Source organism: Rana temporaria, chromosome 1 (genome assembly GCF_905171775.1).
Source record: "Rana temporaria chromosome 1, aRanTem1.1, whole genome shotgun sequence".
In the NCBI taxonomy this organism is placed as follows: Eukaryota; Metazoa; Chordata; class Amphibia; order Anura; family Ranidae; genus Rana; species Rana temporaria.
Window position 1 is genome coordinate 322938518 of NC_053489.1, and position 22538 is coordinate 322961055.

At 38.5% G+C, this 22538-nt stretch overlaps 1 protein-coding gene across 4 annotated transcripts in view; it reads left to right on the forward strand.

Annotated features, from left to right (window-relative positions):
• BNC2 (basonuclin 2) overlaps nucleotides 1–22538 on the forward strand; it is a 736294-nt gene that overhangs the window by 702280 nt on the left and 11476 nt on the right. Inside the window, exon 8 of one of the 4 annotated variants that reach the window (XM_040360213.1) lies at nucleotides 20826–20893. The exons of the other annotated variants lie outside the window; for them this stretch is intronic. Coding sequence (XP_040216147.1) covers nucleotides 20826–20889 — 64 coding nt within the window. The 3' untranslated portion in view covers nucleotides 20890–20893. The remainder of the gene's footprint in view (nucleotides 1–20825; nucleotides 20894–22538) is intronic. 4 annotated transcript variants of the gene reach the window in all.

Genomic DNA, 22538 nt, shown 5'->3' on the forward strand with positions numbered 1-22538 from the left:
AAAACTATTTACAGATCAGTGCAATTGCAACCTTAGCTTCTGTCTCAAGATAGATATATGTTAGGCTTGCAGACAATGTAGGTATATGTCACACCACCTAGCCATTGCACAGTGATTATATTGGTCTCTTTGTATTTAAATGTATTACTAGGAGTTGTAGTATTAGATCATTATGTTCTGTGGGTGAAACAAACTTATCCAACTAACTTGTGTGTCTGTTCCACAAACACAGTTATAACAGGTTGTGTTCACCGGTAACGAATAGTAGATAATGGTGAGATGCCATGTGTCTTCAACAGTATAAGGCTAGGTGTTGATAGGCAACTAAGTCATGACTGTTTCTGGCTGCAATCAGTGCATCCTGAATAGGAGCCTCAGGCCTCGTACACACGGCCAAGTTTCTCGGCAAAAACCAGCAAGAAGCTTGCTGGTTTGTTTGTTTTTGCCGCGGAAACCGGTCGTGTGTACACTTTTCAATGAGGAAACCGCAGAGGATCTCGTCGGGCCAAAAAGAAAGCATGTCTTCTTTTTCCCCGACGGCAATGGGAAAATTTGGCTCGCCGAGATCCTCCGCGGCTTCACAAGGAACTAGACGAGCAAAACGATGTGTTTTGCCCATCGAGTTCCTCGGTCGTGTGTACGAGGCTTAAGCAGAGCTTCTACCCACTGCTGCAATTGGGTTTCCTTGAACCCTGTAAGTAAAGTACACTTAAGTGTGACTATGTTGCCAGATGGAGTCAACAATATATAAGTAGGAACATATATGAAACTGACCACTGCACAATAAATGCTAACAGTACTCAGTAGCTTGCTTTTTCACCTGTTCAAGTAGCACGGAATGCAGCAAGAGGTTGGCTGGGCTTGGATGATCCTGAAAAGCATGTGTATGCATCAACACTTAAATCAGTTCAGAAGCTAAATGCTTTTTCTTAGATTTCCCCTTCTGCATGGCCTGTAAGCAGGCAGTGTGCAAACAGCAACTTCTACTTTAGAAAGGAGTTGCATAGGCTCTCACAATGTGCGTCATCCTTGTAAACCAGGGCAATGGCATTACAATCTGCAGTGAGACATGACAGGTATAAAACTAAAGCTATAATTGCTATTTGCATACTGTGTGCTATCAGGTTTTAGGAGCACTTAAAACATTCAGAATGGGAGCTAAGAAAAATAAAATAAATATGTATGTGCAGGCACAATAGCTGATTCTGGGTTCCTATAATTATTTAAAAGGGTTAATACCAATGAGAGGGTTGCATTAGGTTTTATGCAATAGCTGGTGAACATAGCAGAAGTTTTTGCTTATAAATTCTATATCATAGTATTCTATTTTCAGTCATAGTTTACACTGTTTTTGCAATGCGCAGTATGTTTGCCATATTGAGGGTAACTGATGTAAAATATTTTGACAGGCAGTTGTTAAGAGTGAAAGCGATTTTTATCTCTTTTAGATCTGCATTTACACTCAACAATACATTTTTGAATATGTTTGTCATGTCACAACTCAATGAAATAGATCAGCAGTTATTAAAATGTACTGCATAAGTAACCATTTGAACTTGTAACTACTCCCTGCTAATCAATTGCTACTCTCAGCAATGTTTTCACAAATAGAGCCTACACAAAGTAATTTTGTGACTCAGATCAAGGCCCACCAGCGTCAGTGGGATCATTTACATATAATTATCAATGGCCAGAGCAATCCTTTTTTAACTTTAATGATATTTATTAAAATATACTTACATTCATTTTTTATTATTTTTTAAATGTTTTTTAATGTTTAAAAGTTTATGAACAGATCTTTTTTAAATCGTTATTTCATTACTAATAATGAAACTTTTCATTATATAGTACTTGCAGCACATGGAGGGCTCTCTAATGAAAAAAAAAAAAAAAAGCTTAGAACAAGTTGCTTGTTTTTTGACTATCTCTGTCTTATCTAAAACTTACATTGGATGAAGAGTAGGGGGCATGTCCATTCTTTGACTCATTCAGCTGCCTGTGTGTTCTGTAAAGTAGATCAAATTACAGCCTACTCACAGCATAGCAATAGCTTTCCTAATCAACGGTGGCGAAGGACTGATTTGCGTACAACACCTATAACTGTAAGTAGTAAATATAAAATATTCCTAAGCAATCTAATAGTATTAGATTGCTTAGGAATCCTCATATATTTGACTTGAAGAGAAAATGTAGTCCTGAACACAAAAATTAAATAAATAATACATATACAAAATATTATACATTTTAATGCAGCACATATTATTTTGATATATTTTTTCTAAGGCCTCGTACACACAACCAAGTTTCTCGGCAAAAACCAGTAAGAAACTTGCTGGGATTTTTTTTTGCAGAGGAAACCGGTCATGTGTACATTTTTCGACGAGGAAACTGTCGAGGATCCCGTCGAGCCAAAAAGAGAGCATGTCTTCTTTTTCCTCGACTGGAATGGAGAAACTTGCCTTGTCGAGTTCCTCGACAGCCTAACAAGGAACTCGACGAGGAAAACGATGTGTTTCGCCCGTCGTGTTCCTCGGTCGTGTGTACGAGGCTTTAGCCTATAACACATATAATTGGGTTGATTTACTAACGGCAAATAGACTGTTCACTTAGCAAAGTGCAGTTGCTCTAGGACTTAGTAAATGAGGTGAAGATTCAATTTGCAAAGAATACCCAATCACATGCTAGGAAAATTTTAAAAAATTGCATTTTTGCTTGCACATGATTGGATGATGGAAGTCAGCAGAGCTTCTGCTAATTTTCTAAGCTCTGGAGCAACTGCTCTTGCAAAGTGCATAGTCTATTTGCCTTTAGTAGATCAACCACAAAGTGTTTTTGCTTTTTCTTTACTTCTGTATTAATGTTCCCTCTTTTATTTCTTATCTATTTTATTGGATATTTAAACCTCTCCTTTAAGTAATGTAAGTAACGTGTAGGGGTCCAGTAGAGTAGAGTGGCAATAGTGATACTTTATTATAGTACTGTATTATAAGCCTATACATTATGCAATCTTAGGCTCATAATCAGGTAGTATTGAAAATAATCATGAGAACAGAGTTAGTTTTCTGAAAACAGGGGGGTGCTGTAGGTTTCCCTCCCTACAACTGCTCACCTGAACATGGACACGCAGCCAATCAGGGCTGTACGTATGTTGTGGCTGTGATGCATCGCAAAAATAATATCCCCTGTCACATTTGGAAGGCAGTACCACTGCTTAACGCAACATTTCCAAGTTAATGGGGCTTCGGCTTGGGATTTGTTCCAAAGTAAACAACAGAAGTAACATTTCCATTCTGGGATTATTAAATGTGTCTATTTGAGTGTTAGGAAGATTCCAGTACACATACATAGCATTAGAGGCATTAAAGCTGAACTCTGGGCACACAAATTTTCATATATATATATATATATATATATGTACAGTGTTCCTCAATTGCCATAAGTGATACAAATCAAATGATTTTACAGTTATTACTTTGTCAAAAGTAGCAGTGACATCATCACTGTGCTGCAAATAGCCTGTATAGATAATAGAGACGTGGAAAGGATGCAGCAGACCCAACCATTACTGGCCATCTGCAGAGATACAAGACCAATCACCCTGCATAAGAAGAGAGAGCAGCAGTGACTGGTCTTTACTACAAGCTGAGCAACAATTTTTGCTTATCCCAAAGTTTAGCTTTTTGGCTTCATATACACTAGTAGCTCCTAAACTTGAGTTTTTTCCCCCATAATAGCCTATGTGTCAATGTACACATATGCTTTTAACAGAGTTTAATAGCTGTTGCGGTTAGGTGAGCTTCAACCTCCCTCTCCTGAACACGGAAATATCACGTCCGCTGTAAATGTAGGCATGGTGTACATGAAGCCTTAAGCCTCATACACACGATAGGTTAACCAGAGGACAACGGTCTGAAGGACCGTTGTCATAGGTTAACCGATAAAGCTGACTGATGGTCCATCACGCCTACACACCATAGGTTAAAAAAACGATCGTGTCAGAACACGGTGACGTAAAACTCAACGACGTGCTGAAAAAAACGAAGTTCAATGCTTCCAAGCATGCGTCGACTTGATTCTGAGCATGCGTGGATTTTTAACCGATGGTTGTGCGTACTAACGATCGGTTTTGACCTATCGGTTACCAATTTTAAAGCAAGTTGGCTTTTTTTTAACTGAAGGTTAAATAACCTATGGGGCCCACACGATCGGTTTTGACCGATGAAAACGGTCCATCAGACCGTTGTCCTCTGGTTAACCTATCGTGTGTACGAGGCTTTAGTCTTTCTGCTGTTCTATAACTATGTTAAGTGAAGTGGTGCAATAGGTAACCAACTTACTTCTGGTATGTTTTCTGAGTTTAGTAAAAATACTACAGTACTTCAGCATTAGGTGTGGGAATCATGACATTTTGATAAAATACTTATTGGAAAATTCTTGGAAATACTTTGTCGTGGCTTCTGTAATGTACTTATACTACACATTGGACGTTTCCTCTCCAATGTGTAGTGGTGCAAAAGGTATATCACGCCTTATATAGAAACATGGTATCACTTTTAGGTTCTGTAAGATTTTTAATATAGTAAAGTATTTTTCTAGATAGACAATCAAGTAAAATATATGCAGATTTTTTTTTTACAATCTTGGAAGACATGCACATCAGATGTTGCTGCAATCAGGTTGTTAGCACAGCAAGTGTAGACTAGGAAGGAAAACAATTGGATTACATCTAGAATTTGCATCCAGTTTATGAAGACCTCCTGATGTCTCAGGGGTACATTAGTGACATCTACAACACCCTTCTGCTGCCAGATTAACTGTCTCCTGGATACCACAGGTGTGCTGGAATAAATTAGCATGGCATCTTGGATGAGCCACTGCATAATATTAACAGTGCAGGTGATGGTGTGAACAGAATATTACCTGCCTCTTGTTAGCACTTATTGGCCTCTCCTGTTTTGATTTGATTCAGAAAACTGCCAAGATTCATTTGATTTGAAATCATTATTATATATGTGAATGTAGAGAAATAGAGAACAGTGCTTTACCTATGAATTGCAATGTGATTACAGGCATTGTTAATGTTTTTTGTATTTCTTTGTACATTATATAGTGCTATTAGAAACTTTTAAAATTATAGGATGGAAATACAGAGATATAGATACACTGGCAAAAGGAATAGTTTGGAATATTAGTTTTTAGTAAACATTGCTTAACATAATTGTTCCCCGCAGTCACCAATTTAGCCTCTTCCCTGGGAATTAACCTTAACCACTAATTTACCACTTCCCTAAGAATACAATTTTTCTTTGATCCTCTGAGTCAACATCCTATATGATTTTGTTTGGGCAGTTGTATCTTCCTTGGCAAGGGCCCCAAACACTGTACTACATCCAGAGACCTCTGTTTCCAGAGTTTTTTTATAATATTATAGAGACAAACAGTTAACCAGCATTATATTAATATCTATTTGCAGTACTCGTATCAGTAAAAACGCCTTGGCATGGCAAGAGTTTCATATGGATTATAATGTGCACATGTTATATGAAATACACAGCTTCATGTCAAAATTCTTTTTTTTTGTTTTCTCTATAACTATACAAATAAAATATATAAAGGCTTAATATGTAAAATAGTAAATTGCTTTGCAATATAAGAAAAGCTATTTTTGCAAATAGTCAGTAAATTACCACAAATGCTAACTGGCTTAGCCATACATTGTACAGAGAGCTGTAATTTGCTGTAACCCATCAAAACAGTCTCAAAACTCAGATTTAAAGCGGAATTCCACCCAAAAATGGAACTTCCACTTTTCAGAACCCTCCCCCCCTCCGGTGTTACATTTGGTACCTTTCAGGGGGGAGCGGGTAGCAGATACATGTTTAATACAGGTATTTGCTCCCACTTCCGGGCAAAGATAGCTGCATTAACTGCGGGTATCTAGGCTACTTCCCCCCTGCAGTCTTCTGGGAGACATGCAGGTCCCAGAAGACAGCAGGGACCATTCGGATTGCGCACCGTGAATTGCACATGCGCAGTAGGGAACCAGGAAGTAAAGCCGCAAGGCTTCACTTCCTGATTCTCTTACCGAAGATGGCAATGGCATAATCCGAGAGCCGAGGGAGAGATCGGCTTCGCTGACATCGCGGGAACCCTGGACAGGTAAGTGTCCTTATTTTAAAAGTCAACAGCTGCAGTATTTGTAGCTGCTGACTTTTAAAAAGTAAATTTTCGACGGACCTCCGCTTTAAGATGAAAGGTATGGTAAAAAGCACTGGTAGCCCGCCCATTAGGGGCGCACAGGCGCCACCCCACCTTTCCATGTGTCCGGCCCCCTAATCTACATGCAGGGCGCCGGACGCATGGATTCCAATGGGTGGGGTGTTTTCTTTTGAAGCACGTGATTAGAGCCAGATGCTCTAATAGGCTTCAAAAAAGGATGGGCTCGGGGCACAGAGCGCTGCGCTCCGAGCCCACCCAGTTGTGTGAGAATAGCGAATGAATATTCACTATTCTCACACTGATCCTCCTTCCGGCCAATCAGGATGCAGGTTATGAGACCTGTCACCCGATTAGCAGAAAATACATACAATCCTATTGGATGCCTAAAAGGAGGATGCACACAGCGAAAGCCACTGTGATGCAGAGGAGGAGAAGATATCTGCCTGCCTCCCACCGGGGGGGGGGGGGGGGTGCGGGTGACCCGACCGAGTCGGAATGGGGGGGGGGCATTGGCTGACTGGGGGGGTGGTTGTTTTCCGCCCCCTCCAAAAAAACGCCAGCTTCCACTGGTAGAAAAGTCTGCTCACTGTTAGGGCTCATTCACATCATATGCAGTGCTATTTTTGTTAAACTGCACAGATCAGCACAGGCTTACTGCAAAGGTACATACATTTATTTTATTTTATATCCCTTGTTCACACTACAACACTGTGCTGCATTTTTGTTTGCACAACACCTTAATTCATATCAATGAACCTCACCACTACAGTGAGATTAATAAATTAAAATGTACATGTATTATACATTCACATGAGTTCCTGCCCTCAAGGGGCTTACAATCTAAGGTACCTAGCTCTAGCTCACATTTATACAGTACATACTAGGGCCAGTTTAAACAGGATCAAATTAACCTCCCAGCATGTCTTTGGAGTGTGGGAGGAAACTCACATAGACACAGAAAGAACATGCAAAGTTCAGGCAGGTAGAACTGTGGTTGGGATTCAAACCAATTACCCTTGTGCTGTTAGGTTTAAGTGCTTACTCTTTCTGTGCTCATTTCAGTAAAGCTAAAAAAAGAGATAAGCAGTGCCTTGCACCACTGCTACACATCAGACACTTGCCCAGTGCCCACACACTAAATCAGACTTCAGCCTGCACATCAAAATGGCACAGTTTAGCTTGTGAGCTAAAGAGAAACCAAACTGATAAGATGAATGAAGGAGCTCAGCTATGGGGAAAGATTAGAGGAACTGGATTTATTTTCTATTGAGAAGAGGAGATTAAGGGGGTACAGTATATGATCAACATGTATAAATACATAAGTGAACTTGGTGAGGAGTTTTTCAACTTAAGGTCATTGTGCATCTGAAGGGAAAATAAATGTAATCTCCAAATATGGAAAGGCTTCTTCACAGTAAGAGCTGTGAAAATGTGGAATAGACTCCCTCGAGAGCTGGTTTTCGAAATGCACATAATATAGCTGGATACAATTTTTTTAGGCAAAATTCACATTTACTTGGAGTTTCCCAAAATCCAACTCACCGGCCCTGCCTCTGTAACATGGCATCATTATATTAAATTTACTTATTTGAACTCTGGCTCTGGTGACATGGAATCACTGACTGGTAGTACTAGTATTAGTACATCATGATAGTAAATACCACCAGCTTTAAAACATTACATTGTTCTAGTAAGATGCCATTCATTTTATAACATGGCAATGTTTTTTTCTTGATACTGCTGTGGCTTTGACAACATGGTGCTACCCTGTATCTGCCAATGTGTAGAACTGACTATGCGATTGTGGGACATTGTTCTACAATATTCCACAAGACGCCAAGAATTCTGAGTCTGCCCCAGGTGATAAGCAAGTGCAGAAATGGACCACCAACATAGTTATGAGACTGGTTGGATTTATCAATGCTGTTTTCTGTGAGCGCTTTCAAGCATTAGTAGACATGTTGCTGAAATCACAATATTTCAGGCTTTTGGTAAATGTGGAACAATTTACATGCTACAGTATAAGAGTAGAGGATGCATCTATAGAAATGAAGTACAATGCATGTATCCTAATCCCGATAATATTAAAAAAAAGACAACCAGAGAAATTGTAATACAATTTGTGAAGGGACTATCTTTATACCTGAGAAGTGGCTCATGTCCCCTGCTCGAAGTGACCTTAATTTGTTGCTTGGACTGAAAATAATATGCGGGCAAGAACTTTCAGCAGAGGTTATCGGCTGGTAAAAAGGGACGTCACAGAATACCTAAAATGTCAAAAATATCTCTTAAGTCATCAGTGTTGTCATTAGAGTATACTTTTTCTTCTATTAGGTTGAAAGATAATGTACAGTATTGATTTTTCTCTGAAGACCTTTTACTTTAGACAGTCAAAAAGTGTCACCAAATACAACCAGCCTGCTTTTTTTCAAAATCAATACAACAATCAATATTGTATACTGGCTACCAAGTCTGGTTGATTTGATCCAGAATTTAGTTTATTGTTTCTTGTTATTTAACAAATAATAGCATTTTATTTTTGTTTGATGTTGCTGATGTTGTCCCCAGAAAACCTTTCCAAATAGGCCAGGGATGGAGCAGCACAACAAGGAAGGCACGGATTAGGCACATATGCCCTATTTTTTCTTGGTACTATTTCATTCTGAAGTCTGTCTTTTTTATTGCAACAACTTGACATTAGCACTCCAAGCTATATTAGCATCCATTTCAGCAGTTCAGTAATGGTATTAAAAAAACACTTAACTTCAACAGTGAATAGTCGCATGACAGGGTCGTAAAAATCCACATTAAAAAAAAAAGTGCGTATTTGTCCTGACAAATCGTTCTTTTTATATCATTTTGAAATACTAAAATAGGATGAGTGATTAGATATAAAATGCCCAAATAGGACATTTTAACATACTAAATGCATCGACATGAAAAAACACATTAAACATTTTTTATCATTGTCTATTTTCTCCATTTATATGCATGCAGTATTTAAATGTCAAAAATGTGTTCCACCTTTAAAGGGAAACTATAATGGTACTGAGTGCCCATGTTGTGTTATTTTTGTAAAGTTTAACTAAAGGTATTTTTTAAATGAAATGTCCCTATTAATACTTCCCTGCCTGGCCATTCATCATGTACAAATTTGCAGGTAATTCTATTGGTATAGGAATAAGAGCCAGGAGGAGTACTCAAACACATTGTATTTGCTGCAATACTTAACATGGATCACATCACATCACATATAAGTGTAAAGAACTAAAATGCAGAATAATTTCAGCAGCATTGAAGGTTCCAATGAGCACAGTGGCCTCCATCATCTATAAATGGAAGATGTTTAGAACCACCAGGACTCTTCCTAGAGTGGGCCATCTGGACAAACTGAGTGATCGGGGGAGAAGGGCCTTAGTCAGAGAGGTGACCAAGAACCCAGTGGACACTCTGACACTCTGACTGAGCTCCAGCATTTCCTGTGGAGAGAGGAGAACCTTCCAGAAGAACAACCAACTCTGCAGCACTCTATCAATCAGGCCTGTATTGTAGAGTGGCCAGACAGAAGCCGCTCCTTAGTAAAAGGCACATGACAGCCTGCCTAGAGTTTGCCAAAAGGCACCTGAAGAATTCTCAGACAGTGAGAAACAAAATTCTCCGGTCTAATGAAACAAAGATTGAACTCTTTGGCCTGAATGGCAAGAGCCATGTCTGGAGGAAAAGAGGCACCACTTATCACCTGGCCAATACCATCCCTACAATGAAGCACGGTGGTGGCAGCATTATGCTGTGGGGATGTTTTTCAGCGGCAAGAACTGGGAGACTAGTCAGGCTCTAGGGAAAGATGAATGCAGCAATGTACAGAGACATCCTTGATGAAAACCTGCTCCAGAGCGCTCTGGACCTCAGACTGGGCAAAGGTTCATCTTCCAAAGGGACAACGACCCTAAGCCCATGGCATGATAGCAAAGAAGTGGCTATGGGACAACTCTGTAAATGTCCTTAAAGCGGTGGTTCACCCTCAGTGACACGATTTTACCATCGAGACAGGCATTGTAGCGCGAGCTACAGTATGCCTGTCCCGATTTTTTTACCCCCGTACTCACTGTGTACTCGTACATTATAGATTTCGGCTCCCGCGGGGAATGGGCGTGCCTATGGAGAGGGAGGATGATTGACGGCCGGCCCTGGCACGTCACTCTCCCCGAAGACAGCCGGAGTAGGTCTCGGCTCTTCACGGCGCCTGCGCACAGGCTATGCGCAGGCGCCGTGAAGAGCCAAGCCTATTTTGGCTATTTCCGGAGAAGCGTGACGCGCCAGAGCCGGCCATCAATCATCCTCCGTCTCCATAGGCACGCCCATTCCCCGAGGGGAGTCGGTATCTTCGATGTACGAGTACACGGTGAGTACGGGGATAAAAAAATCGGGACAGGCATACTGTAGCTCGCGCTACAATGCCTGATTTTATGGTAGAAGAAACATTTTTTTTTTTTTGGGTTTATAGGGTGAACCCCCGCTTTAAGTTGCCTAGCTAGAGCCCAGACTTGAACCAGATTAAACATCTCTGGAGAGATCTGAAAATGACTGTGCCTGGGCTCCCCATCCAACCTGACGGAGCTTGAGAGGTCCTGCAAAGAAGTTGTGGGATAAACTGTGCAAAAATAGGTGTGCCAATCTTGTAGCATTATACTCAAAAAGGCTTGAGACTGTAATTGGTGCCAAAGGTGCTTCAACAAAGTATTGAGCAAAGACTGTGAATACTTACAGTATGTACATGTGATTTTTTATGTTTTATAAATTTGCAAAGATCTTAAACAAACTTCTTTCACATTGTCATTGTGGGGTATTGTCTGTAGAATTTTAGGGAACATAATAAATGTCATCCATTTTGGAATAAAGCTGTAACATAATAAAATGTGGAAAAAGTGAAGCACTATGGATACTACCTGGATGCACTGTATAATATATATATATATATATATATATATATATATATATATATATATATATATATATATATATATATATATATATATATATATATATATATATATATATATATATAGTGTATCTAAAGGCATAATAGATTTTTTTTGTTTTTTGAGTATGAAAAGATAGGAGCCCCTGCTGTTTTTTTCAAAGGGGAAAGACTATTCTCAGGATGAATTGCTGTAAGAGGAGTTGAGAATCCTCATTGTATAAATTAAGCTGATACTCACATTTTACATGATATCCAATCATGTGAATAGCACTTCATCCCCACATAACTGCCCATTAGCAATGAGCAGGAATACCTTTCGTCTGAGTTTTTATTTTGTATTACTTTTTTATTGTTTTGAATTGCTGTCTTTGTCCCAGCTAGGGAGATTCACTCACACTAGCTACACAGAGCTGCATCATTATGCATGCTAAGGAGAAGTGCTTTTAGCATTATCAATGCTGATAACCCTCCTCCTCATTGCTAGTCAGTGCTGGCCATATAGCCCAACTGGCTTTTGGAGGAAAAGACATCGAGCACTTCCGACTCCAGGGACTTCATCAGACTCTATTCTCGTCAAGGGGTGATGGACTTGGAAAGCCCAAAATATTATCTGACTTGACACTTTCTTTGAGAATATGTATATACTTGAGTGTTCATAGTCTGGCCACTGGTTCACCTTAAAGTAGTAGGACCCAGGACATGGGCTTATTACTGCTAAAGAGGGTCTAACATATTTATTTGTTGAAAACCTGCCTAAGTGTGGGTGAAAGCTGATTATGGCAAGATCAGGAAACAAATGCATGTCTTTGCCCAGTATGGAAACTTGTAGACATACCTTCACCTGGCGAAGAATCAGTCATCCAATATACATTTTATTTGTCTCTCACTATAGGTAAGCAAGGCAAAAAAGGCATTTGTTTATTGTATAAACATTTCCACTATCCCAAAAAAGATAACTTTGCAATAGTTCTACAGATGGTCAAGTGATGCTTCAACCCCTATGTAATTTCTATGAGTAGTCTAAGATAACTCTACACATTAGATGAAAGTTTCTTTGTCATGATCTAATGTTTAGAATAATCACCTGTGGACCCCAAAGGAAGAGAAGGATTATCAGGAATAGCTATCAGACAGTCTAGATAACTTATCCAGTGTCTGTTTCTGCAGTGTGCTTCCCCTACCCTATTCCATATGTCTAAATATGAACAGCTGACTAATGTGACCAATTATCTTTAGTGAATTTCTGGCCAAGAAACATGCTTGAAAATGGTCAGATACTACCTGCATTTCTGGCTGCAGTTTGGGGTCTGTGGCCAACTTTAGATCCCTCCTAATGCTTGCTTATTTTATTGAGATTACAATTTTAAAGCAAGAAAAAAAAAGAAACAGGGAAACAATTTACAAGAATGGAGTTTGTACCTGTATTTCAAAACACAGAAAGTACTACCCATCCCTCTCAACTCAAACCAATCAATATACGCTCATTGCGATTTTTTTTACCAAGAATATGTAGAAGATTACATATGAGCCTAAACTGAGGAAAACATTAAAAAAACTATTTGGGATATTTATTATAGTAAAAAGTAAAAAATATTGTGTTTTTTTTTATTTGTCACTCAAATACCACCAAAAGAAAGCTCTATTTGTTGGAAAAAGGACATCAATTTTGTTTGAGTACAACGTTGCACGATAGCGCAATTGTCAGTTAAAAGGATGCAGTTCCGTATCGCAATAAATGGCCCGGTCATGAAGTGGGTAAATTCTTCCGGGACTGAAGTGGTTAAAGGGAATAAATTAAACGTTTAACTCACAAGGTCAACAAATCATTTAGTTATACTTCTACATCTATACTTCGACCATCTGTAAAAAATATCATGGTTTATAACTGCTTTTATAAAAAAGTATGTATAATAAAGCAAATTTACACTTTTGACAAATTAGGTCCACTATTTAAATATCTTTTGTAGATAAAAGTAAGTACTACTCAAGCTGTATAAACATGATTAATCTTAATTTTATTTTCACTGTTCTTCAGCCAGAAAAAGGGTTAATGGCACCCCGTGGCTTTGGATTCAAATACGCCGTTGCAGTTGTTTGCAGCCACGTTTCTTTCACTAAGTGCTTTGGCAGTCTGCAGTCTCTACACGAGAGAGATGCTTGAGCATGGTTCTAAATTTTGATTAAACGCAGTGCCATTAATCAACGGAAAGACACTAAGCAGTTGGCAAGGTCCAGAGCTGCACAATGTTTAAGGCATAAAACATTACCAAGTAATTAGAAAGCGTTCCTATCGGAGGAGCAGTGACTTCAATAAAGAGGTAAATGATAGCATGTTTATTGTAGACGTAGGCAGACAGTGCAATATGATAAACTACAGGAGATGCACATATCAGTAATCATCTGCATTATTAGTGCCATTAATCATAATTCCCCAAATATAAGGGCCGCCAACACATCCATTTGACCAAAGTTGCCCTCAGCCAGCCTCCTTTTGACCATTCTAATTTCCCTAGTAGACTATTGCAACCCTGCTTCCCCATGAATCAAAGTTCACATATTGAGGCTGAGACCCGATGGCCAATTAAATTTGAGCAATTAGTTCCAAGTCTCTCTGGGAAATACTTAATTCTCAACTATTATCCAGTGGCGTTTAAACTTCATTGAAAAACTAATTTTTTTTTTGGTTACAAGTGGAATGTGCTCCTTTGAACATGGTAATTTAGGGTAAGCTTAACCACTTCAATACATGGTATTTTCACCCCCTTCCTGCCCAGGCCAATTTTCAGCTTTCAGTGCTATAACATTTTGAATAACAATTGCTTGGTCATGCAACACTTTTTGCACTATAAACAAAAAAAGAGCAACAAGTATGAAAAAAAGCCCACAGAGGCCCAGATTCACAGAGAGCGGGCGCACATTACGCCGCCGTAGCGCAAATAATATAGGCTACGCCGACGCAGCGCAGAAAGGGAAACATGGAATTCAGGAAGCCAGTGCTCCCAACGCTGTGTCGGCGTGATGTAGGTTTTAAAGGCGCAGGCCGGCGTAGGTGGAAGTGGGCTTGACCCATGCAAACCCATGCAAACGAGGTGTGACCCCATGCAAATGATGGTCTGAGCGCCAGACAAGTATGTTTACCGAACTGCGCATGCGCCGTGATGTTGATGCATCCCCCTGCGCATGCTCACAACCACGTCGGAACAACTGCCTAAGATACGCCGGAGCAATGCATACGCCATGAATGTAACCTATGCCCAGCCAGACACACGTCCAACGTAAAATATGCCGGCTTGGCCGGCTTGTGTTCCCTGGTGCAGACCTTTGCATGTCTGCTGCTGAGTTACACCTCCTTTATGGGGCTTAACTTTACGCCGGACGTACAACTTACGCGCACCTCTCGTAGCCTGCGTCGGGCGCACGCAGATTCGTGAATCGCTCATTTACATATTTGAATGACTAATCAATGGGATATTGGGATATTGGGATATGGAATATTCACCATGCTCCCAGCCTAAATGTGCGTCCGGGCCAATATTTTTTACTTTTTGCTATAATAAAAAAAAATTCCTCAGTTTAGGCCTATATGTATTCGTCTACATATTTTTGATAAAAAAATCGCAATTAACGTATATTGATTGGTTTGCACAAAAGTTATAGATCCTACAAAATAGGGGATAGATCTATGGCACTTTTATTATTATTATATTTTTTACTAGTAATATTCACTAATTAATTTACACTAGGGGGCGATCAAGGGGTTAAATGGGAGTTATTATAACTGTGAGTCAGCCCAGGACGGCCCCTTACTCAGATCTGTGATCACCCGAGTCTCAGTGACTTTGTGATCATAGCGCGCGCCGCGCATTGCGCGTGCAAAGGGGAGGACATCTATTGGCGGCCTCCCGTCATTTGGGGTCTGCGCTGTGGCCGTCATTCGGCTATAGCTTGGACCCCTAGTGGTTAAGGAAGAATGCCCCAATGAAGGCAAACAAGCCAAGTAGGATGATATCAACTAAGGCTGTTGGTCACTACAAAATGTCCAACACTACCTAAAAACAGAGGTGTTGATTTACTATAGGCAAACAAGCTATTCAATATTCACAAGCTACTGTATTCATTTGCAAGAGAAGATATACTTTTCAAGGGAAATTTCCACAGAGCTTAGTGAATGCGGTGAAATTTTACTTTGCAAAGATTAGTCCATCATTTGGACATGATTGGATGATGGAAGCCAGCAGAGCTTCACCTCATTCATTAAACTCTGGGGTATTTCCTATGCATAGTGCAATGTCTTTTACAAAGTGAACAGTCCATTTTCCTTTAGTAAATCAACCATAAAATCCCAGACTCAAATCCAGGTAGGGCCATGATACCAATCCTGACTGCATGTTGCTTCAAAATGAAATATGGCAGCAAAATATTCACAGCATTGTGTTGCCAACCACCTCTCATTTTAAATGTTGTTTTACAATTATAGGATAGGATGATATTGAAAACATGGTTTAGAACTTAGTAGTAGTTGAAAGAACTGGATTTCAGATCATTTCAAGTATAGGCACCCCAGGGAAAAGAGTAAATGCTGATATGCAAATACTTTTTTGGTTGAGAGCCTAGTCCCACCACCCTGGCTCATGTATGTGATGGGGGACCATACTGGTGACTAGTGAAGCCTAGCAGGTGGAATGGAGGGGGCGGGCTCACAGTCTAAAACTATCAATCGAGGAAGCATGTGCACGTCAACACATACAGAATTCTGAGGACACAAGGGGTACTTCCTATAAACTGGATTAGATAAGGATCAGAGCTTTTTTTCTCAGAAAGTAGGTGCAGGAACTCAACCACGACCCCGTTCAGATTTCACAAACAGAAGAAGGGTCTTAAAGGTGCATTAAATACCAGTATTGCATTACATACAGAGTGCAGAGTTCAGGGGGTTACCCACAGAGTGCAGGGCTGTCACTTGTAAACACAGAAACCAGACTTCTGTGTTTACAAGTGATTGTGGTGAGCAGGTACCAAAGGGTCTGAACCAGAGGTGGTGGAACTGAGTACCCCCAAGTTCCCCCTGAAAAAAAGCTCTGATAAGGATTTATCAATCTAGGTTTGATTTTATAGAATGTGTTGTTATTTTCAGTTACTGGCAGTTATCTTAATATAAACTGATACATCTTAACACATTTTAAGTGAAACTATTAGCAAACAAGTAATGTACTGTATACATCAAAACACCTTCCCCACCAACTACTCACCTTATATTTTAAACCTATAAGAATTAGGTCAAAATGAAGCTTGAAAAGATCCTAGAATTTACTTCATATATCCACTAACTCATAACGATGTTAATAAATACCAATAGTTGTTGAACAATGATCAAAGTCAAAATATTAAACCATCATTGTGCTTTCTGTAACCATCTAAAATAGTTTTACAAATAATTAGAAAACTCTCACATGATGGTGTATACTAAACTGGTGCACTACAGGACTATGGCTTGCATCTCCTTTAATGCAAATGGAAGCTGTACTCCATATTCATAGGAAACATCAGCAAATACATGTTTAATACTGTCTTCTTAAATGCTTGAGTACACTCTGTTGGCTGTTAAGCCCCGTACACAGGGGCTGAATGTTGGGCAACACCGGCCGGTTCAATAAATGTGTATGTAATACCCATAAACATTGGAAAAGGCTGGTTAGTTTCAACACATTTAAATATTACTTGGATAAAACATGTGCCAGGAACAGTTACAGAAAAACAATACATTTCTATTGCTGTCCTATGTAAGCTAAAAAACTAGCTGTAGGCATGAGATAAACATCTCTCAATATGGCAATTTTTAGCAGAATCCAGCAACCCTTTAATGTCTGTAGTACAATCGCATAGCCCTAGCTGACAGATCTAAAGAGGGTCTGGCCAGAGAACAGTGGAATCAGACATGCATGTCTTACCACCCTCCTTTAGTAATAAGGTTGGCAGTGATCACTATCTGATTTAATTTTAGGATATGTGTCAGGAAAAATTCATTCCTAATTTAATGTTCAGTTTCTAACAACCAACCACCAAAAAAAAAGGTACTTTTTAGCTTTATTGCAGATCCATACCTGTTTTTGTTCTATAGATACTAAATTAGAATAGTGTGGTAAGTGGTGGTAAGTGCATTTATTATAATTGAATGATCAATTCCACTGTAATAAGAAACATTGCACCTGTGTAGTCTCTAATACAAAGATGAAACTTCTAGGGTAAAGACATTTCCAGATTAAAAGCTAGCTGCAGATTGATTGTTTTTTAATTATGCAATTATTTGCAGTTGTTTAATTGTATATACTTGTTTTTACAACATTATTTTTTTTAACTGGTAGTGATATTATACCTTATTTGCATATGTTTTTATTATTTTGTATACAAAAAAATACCAGTACTGCATAGCTTTTAATTTATTAATGGCAAAATCAGCTAACGTCTACATCCCTATCTTTCATTGTTCAAGATCCATGCATATGTTAGTCCTGTAATAACTATTTTACCTATAGGACTACAGTAGATGGGGTATACTTAATATTTACAGTTTTTAGAATATGTTATTGACAAACAATTAATAGTATTACATTTAATTTTAAGCATTGCAATATTATTTTGTAATATCCTCAAGCCAACCACATTAAACTGCAAGGACCTACTTAAGAAAGGCAGTGGTTCAATACTGATATTTTATGTCAAAACTGATCAAAATAAAGGAGACAGTGAGTAGACATGGTGTATAAAATCCTGCAATTGGCTGACAATCAATTTTTTTCATTAAAGCAAAATGCAACCAATCAAAATTCACTTGCTACTAATTTGTTCTTGGTAAAATGAAAGCTGATTGGTTGCTGTGGGATACTGAGTATTTATTTGCCTAGAGTTGTCTGAGGTAGTACTTAGAAAGGGGAGTCCCATCATTATACAGTATGCATGGCTGTTCTGTTTCACTGCTAGCAATACGGTGAAAATTAGAAATGTATTACCAAGGGGTTGCCACCGTAAACTCAATTTCTGTTTAAGTCATGATGCCCTGCACTTTGCACATCACCATTGCCTTTTGCATTAATTAACTGAGTTTTGGGTTATTCTATAAAAGTATGTATGCTGTAGATGTATAATGTGCTTACATCATAAAAGGAAGAAGAGAAAGGGCTTAAGATAAAGCAATAATGTAATTTTTATTTTTTTACTTAGAATTGTATTGTTTGTTTTAGATTTAGGGATACAGTATTTGTATACTTTTATATCAGTAGGAACTCAAAAGGACATATAAAAATCCCTTTAAGCAGATTATCTTAACTTGATCAGTTAAGCAAGAGACATCACTAACTTATGGGTTATTTGCACTTTATGAATATTAACGACTGGTATGCAATCTGGCCCTTTAATACCACCGCAAAGTAGTCATCCTCCAACACACAGTCTGGTGTTAAAAAAACAAAAAAAAACACATTTTGGGGTTTATATTCCTCACATGACAGCATGGGATGTCAGACAGTGATTAACATTCCTGGGGCATTCACATTAATACAGTACAATGCTTCCGTTGCAAAGTTTAATACTTTCTCCTGAGATTCCTCCTTGTTGACTAGACAAGGCTGCCAATTTTGTTTGCCTGCCACATCAGAGGATCCCAGGAGGGATAAAAGGGCTCATGAAAAAAGGAGTAGCAGAGTAGGAAGCATAATTCATTGTGAATTGAGCAAAGAAGTCTAATTCAGATAAATGGCCGACCCCAATGCATCCTACCTGTTATTACAGCAGACATGCAGTATCTGTGCAGTAAATTAGTCAAACCCCAGTAGAGCTCGGTGGTAGCTTATCTTCAAGTGTATAATTTGAGTGATGAGGGAGCCGCCTCCGTGACCAGACTGACTGATTTGCTTCATACTGACAGAGATTTAAGTGACTGTCTCCCTGCCTTCTCACCCCTCTGTTTAATGCTTACATTATATTCTCTGTGCTGTTATTTAAACTTGCGCTTTTAAGAAGGCAAACAGTAAAACCCTGAATTGATTTTCCTCAGGGTTATATGGCCCCAAATGTTCCTTAAACTCTAATGGCTGCTTTTATCAACTCATTGAACAAAAATGCTTTGGGTACACCTCAGGCATCAAAGGAGCTTAACAAGTATGTTCTGCTTTCTCACATCATAAATTAAATAGGATTAACCATTTAAGATAAAACTGAGGGAAGACTTTATTACAACATGTTGCTAAACTAATAAGTATACTAAGTTGTTGTTCAGATAATTGATATAGACTGCATGTTACCCAATGAGTCTCTTTTTGACCCGCATGCACCCATGAAGAAAAGGCTACCATTATTTTGTTTACAGCTTTTTACTTACCATTAACATGTTCAGCTTTATTTTCATTATCTTGGGGTAATGTAAGTGCTTTAGCTTTTTCAATAAACAGTGAATGGATGGAAGCACTAAGTGCAAAAGTGCAATAACCCATTGAACCATTCATGTTACTAAAGCCAGGCATATGAACAAAGGGTCCTTAATAAATGCTAGTACCGAACTTTGCATTGTTTACTGCTCTACCAAATAGGCTAGCTCTCCTTACAGTGTACATAGTGGCATTTCTGGAGGTGTCTGCACATCAATGTCTTCTAGAATGTCTTGGGAGTCCAAAAAACCTGGGGTGCATGCAGATTGCAACTGTGAGCTACAAAGTTGAAACTCTGCAGGTCAAGGAATCTAGCTCATTGAGGAATGTGTCAGGAAATGGGCAAGAGCTTAGACCTCAGAATTGCATACTGATATTTGCAGAATGAAGGCTCCAACTTTCAGAGTTCCCAAAGCACTCTGAGAGATACATTTTGTTGTCTGCATTTTAACTTTGCTGCCAGTTCAGTAAACTTAGTCATAATAATAAGCTACATAAAAAAAAATATTTCACAAAAAATGTACTTGCTACAGGATTGTTCCCTAAATGTTTCACTCTTAAAGGAGTATCCAAAGGTTATTGCATTTCCACAGCCTTACAAGTCTGATACATGATAATACATGACAGGTTCTGTGACGCATAATTGAAAGTGCACCAGTCCTGCATTTTTAAAGCAACAGAGTCAACAGGTACTGGCCTTATTTTAAGATGGGATAAGAATGTTGTTAGCAAACAATCTGCCTTTTTGACCATTTTAATTGATTTTCACCTAAAATATTGCAGCTTAGTGGTATTTAACTTAAATGATTTATATGTAAAATCAAGGGGCAGATGTATTTTTTTCAGTCACATAATATATATGTAAGTACACTATGCTGTATAACAGAATGTTTGTCAACATAATTTTGGCCTATTTGCTTTGAAGAGTGTAAGATCTGGCAGTAAAAAGGACAACAACATAACTTAAATGAGTGTTATATGTTAAAAACTTAACAATTAGTTTACCAAAAAAAATAAAAAAAAGGAACTATACAAAAAAATTAAATCAGTTTGCTGTTAAAAGCCTTCGTACAACAATGCCTCCCTCTCCAGCACCCTTCAATGCATTTAGGCCTTTAATCTTCCCACAATGTTCATATTTTCAAGAAGCAAGGACATGTTTCCAGAGTTATGGGTGTGGTTTGTTTCTGTTTGTTTTAATGCAGACCATCCGGATTGCACCCAGAGGATGAAGGAGCAATTGGGGCAATGGGAAAATTAGAAATGTAACTGGGTAAATATTACTTCTTATAACATTCATTCCTAAGTTGATTGTTTGTGCCCTTTATTTCCGATATTCTATACATTATTATTTTTGTGACTTTTTGGTTTTGCTATAGCTAAGTTGTACACTTGTTAGGGGTCCCATTTTTACCATCAGAAATCTAGGACACTTATGTCCAAGGCACTACCCCCCACTAAAACTATCTTGATGAACTTACTAAAATATCTAATCCTTGAACATGCCTAACAAAGCAGGTAATCTGATTTAAAATAAAAGTACGTTTTGTAGGAATTCATTCGCTTTTCAATAAAAGAAAACCTAAGGAGATTTAAAAATAATAAAGAATCCAGTGTGCATTAAAAGTGGCTGCAGGTATCTGGATATCTAGAGTGCTCATGGAGCCCAAAGAATCAGAATATTCTATACAAAATAAAGACTTGATCTGTGAAGTCTGTGCGCCACCCTGCCTCCGCTTGCATCTATCTGTTGGCTGCACTAGGAGGCCAGTACTGAGGTGTGTGAGGGGTGGAGCAAAGCACTCTTTTTAGATGTAGATGCTACATGCATATTAACGAGCAATGAGCACTCTATGAGATAACCAGGGATGGTTGCAGGAACCTCTAGGTACAAGTCCATTTATGAGTTCTACATGTCTAAAGGTACACTTAATTTCCAAAATTGACTTCAGTGCACTGTTAACCTGAACTGATGTTAAAGATTATAAGAGTAGGATATTTGACTGTCAGGAAACATTTGAATGCCTAGAAGACCTTTTGGAGAGGTACAAGAAAAAAAAATTTTTTATGTTGACAGGAATCTTATAAATGTGATCACAAAAGTAGAAAATTATACAGTTTCTTAGCTGACGTATTAAAATTAGAACAAAAAAAGTTCATTGTATTTCCCAAGCTTTGAAAAATAGAGCTGGCACGTTACTGGTTGCTGTTGCTGATCATTTTTTATTCTATATTTCATAAATTAGCCATACTGGTGGCAGATTTTCATGTAACAAGAAAAAATATAGAAAACTAGTAAATTATAATCTTGTGCATTGTAGTAATTATTAAAACAAAAGTAGAAGGCAACTACTAAATTGCAATATATTTAAATTGGCATAGAATTGAATTGATTAATCATTAATGACTAACTCATTAACACTTTCTCTGCTATGCTAGAATCGTGATACTGTCAAGCCAGTTTTAGAATGTTACATTCTTCCCGTGCTGGTTGCATTACGTTTTATGACATGTCCTCAGGCTTTAAAGCCATTTTAAGGACCTTGATGCTTCTGTTTCTTCCTGTCATGCTAGACTTTCTTCACATAAGCCTCAGACTCCTGAGACATGGATTTGTGCACTGTATATCGCTCTCATAGTTAGGTCATACAATTAGTGTTTATACTAAGCCTGGGATTTATCTAAAACAAACCATTGATGTGCTTTTAATTACTTCTGCACCACGTTTTGGATCTGATTATGATGATTTTAAAGGTTTAGGTTTTGTTAGACCAATTTCAAAATATAAAATTAGATATCCTGGAGTTGCTTAGTTGATCTTCAAATGCGAAATAGAGCGAAACTACAATAAAACATCACTGACACATGCATCGTGGCAATTGAAATATGCGAATAGAGGCATACCTAGGGTTTTAAGC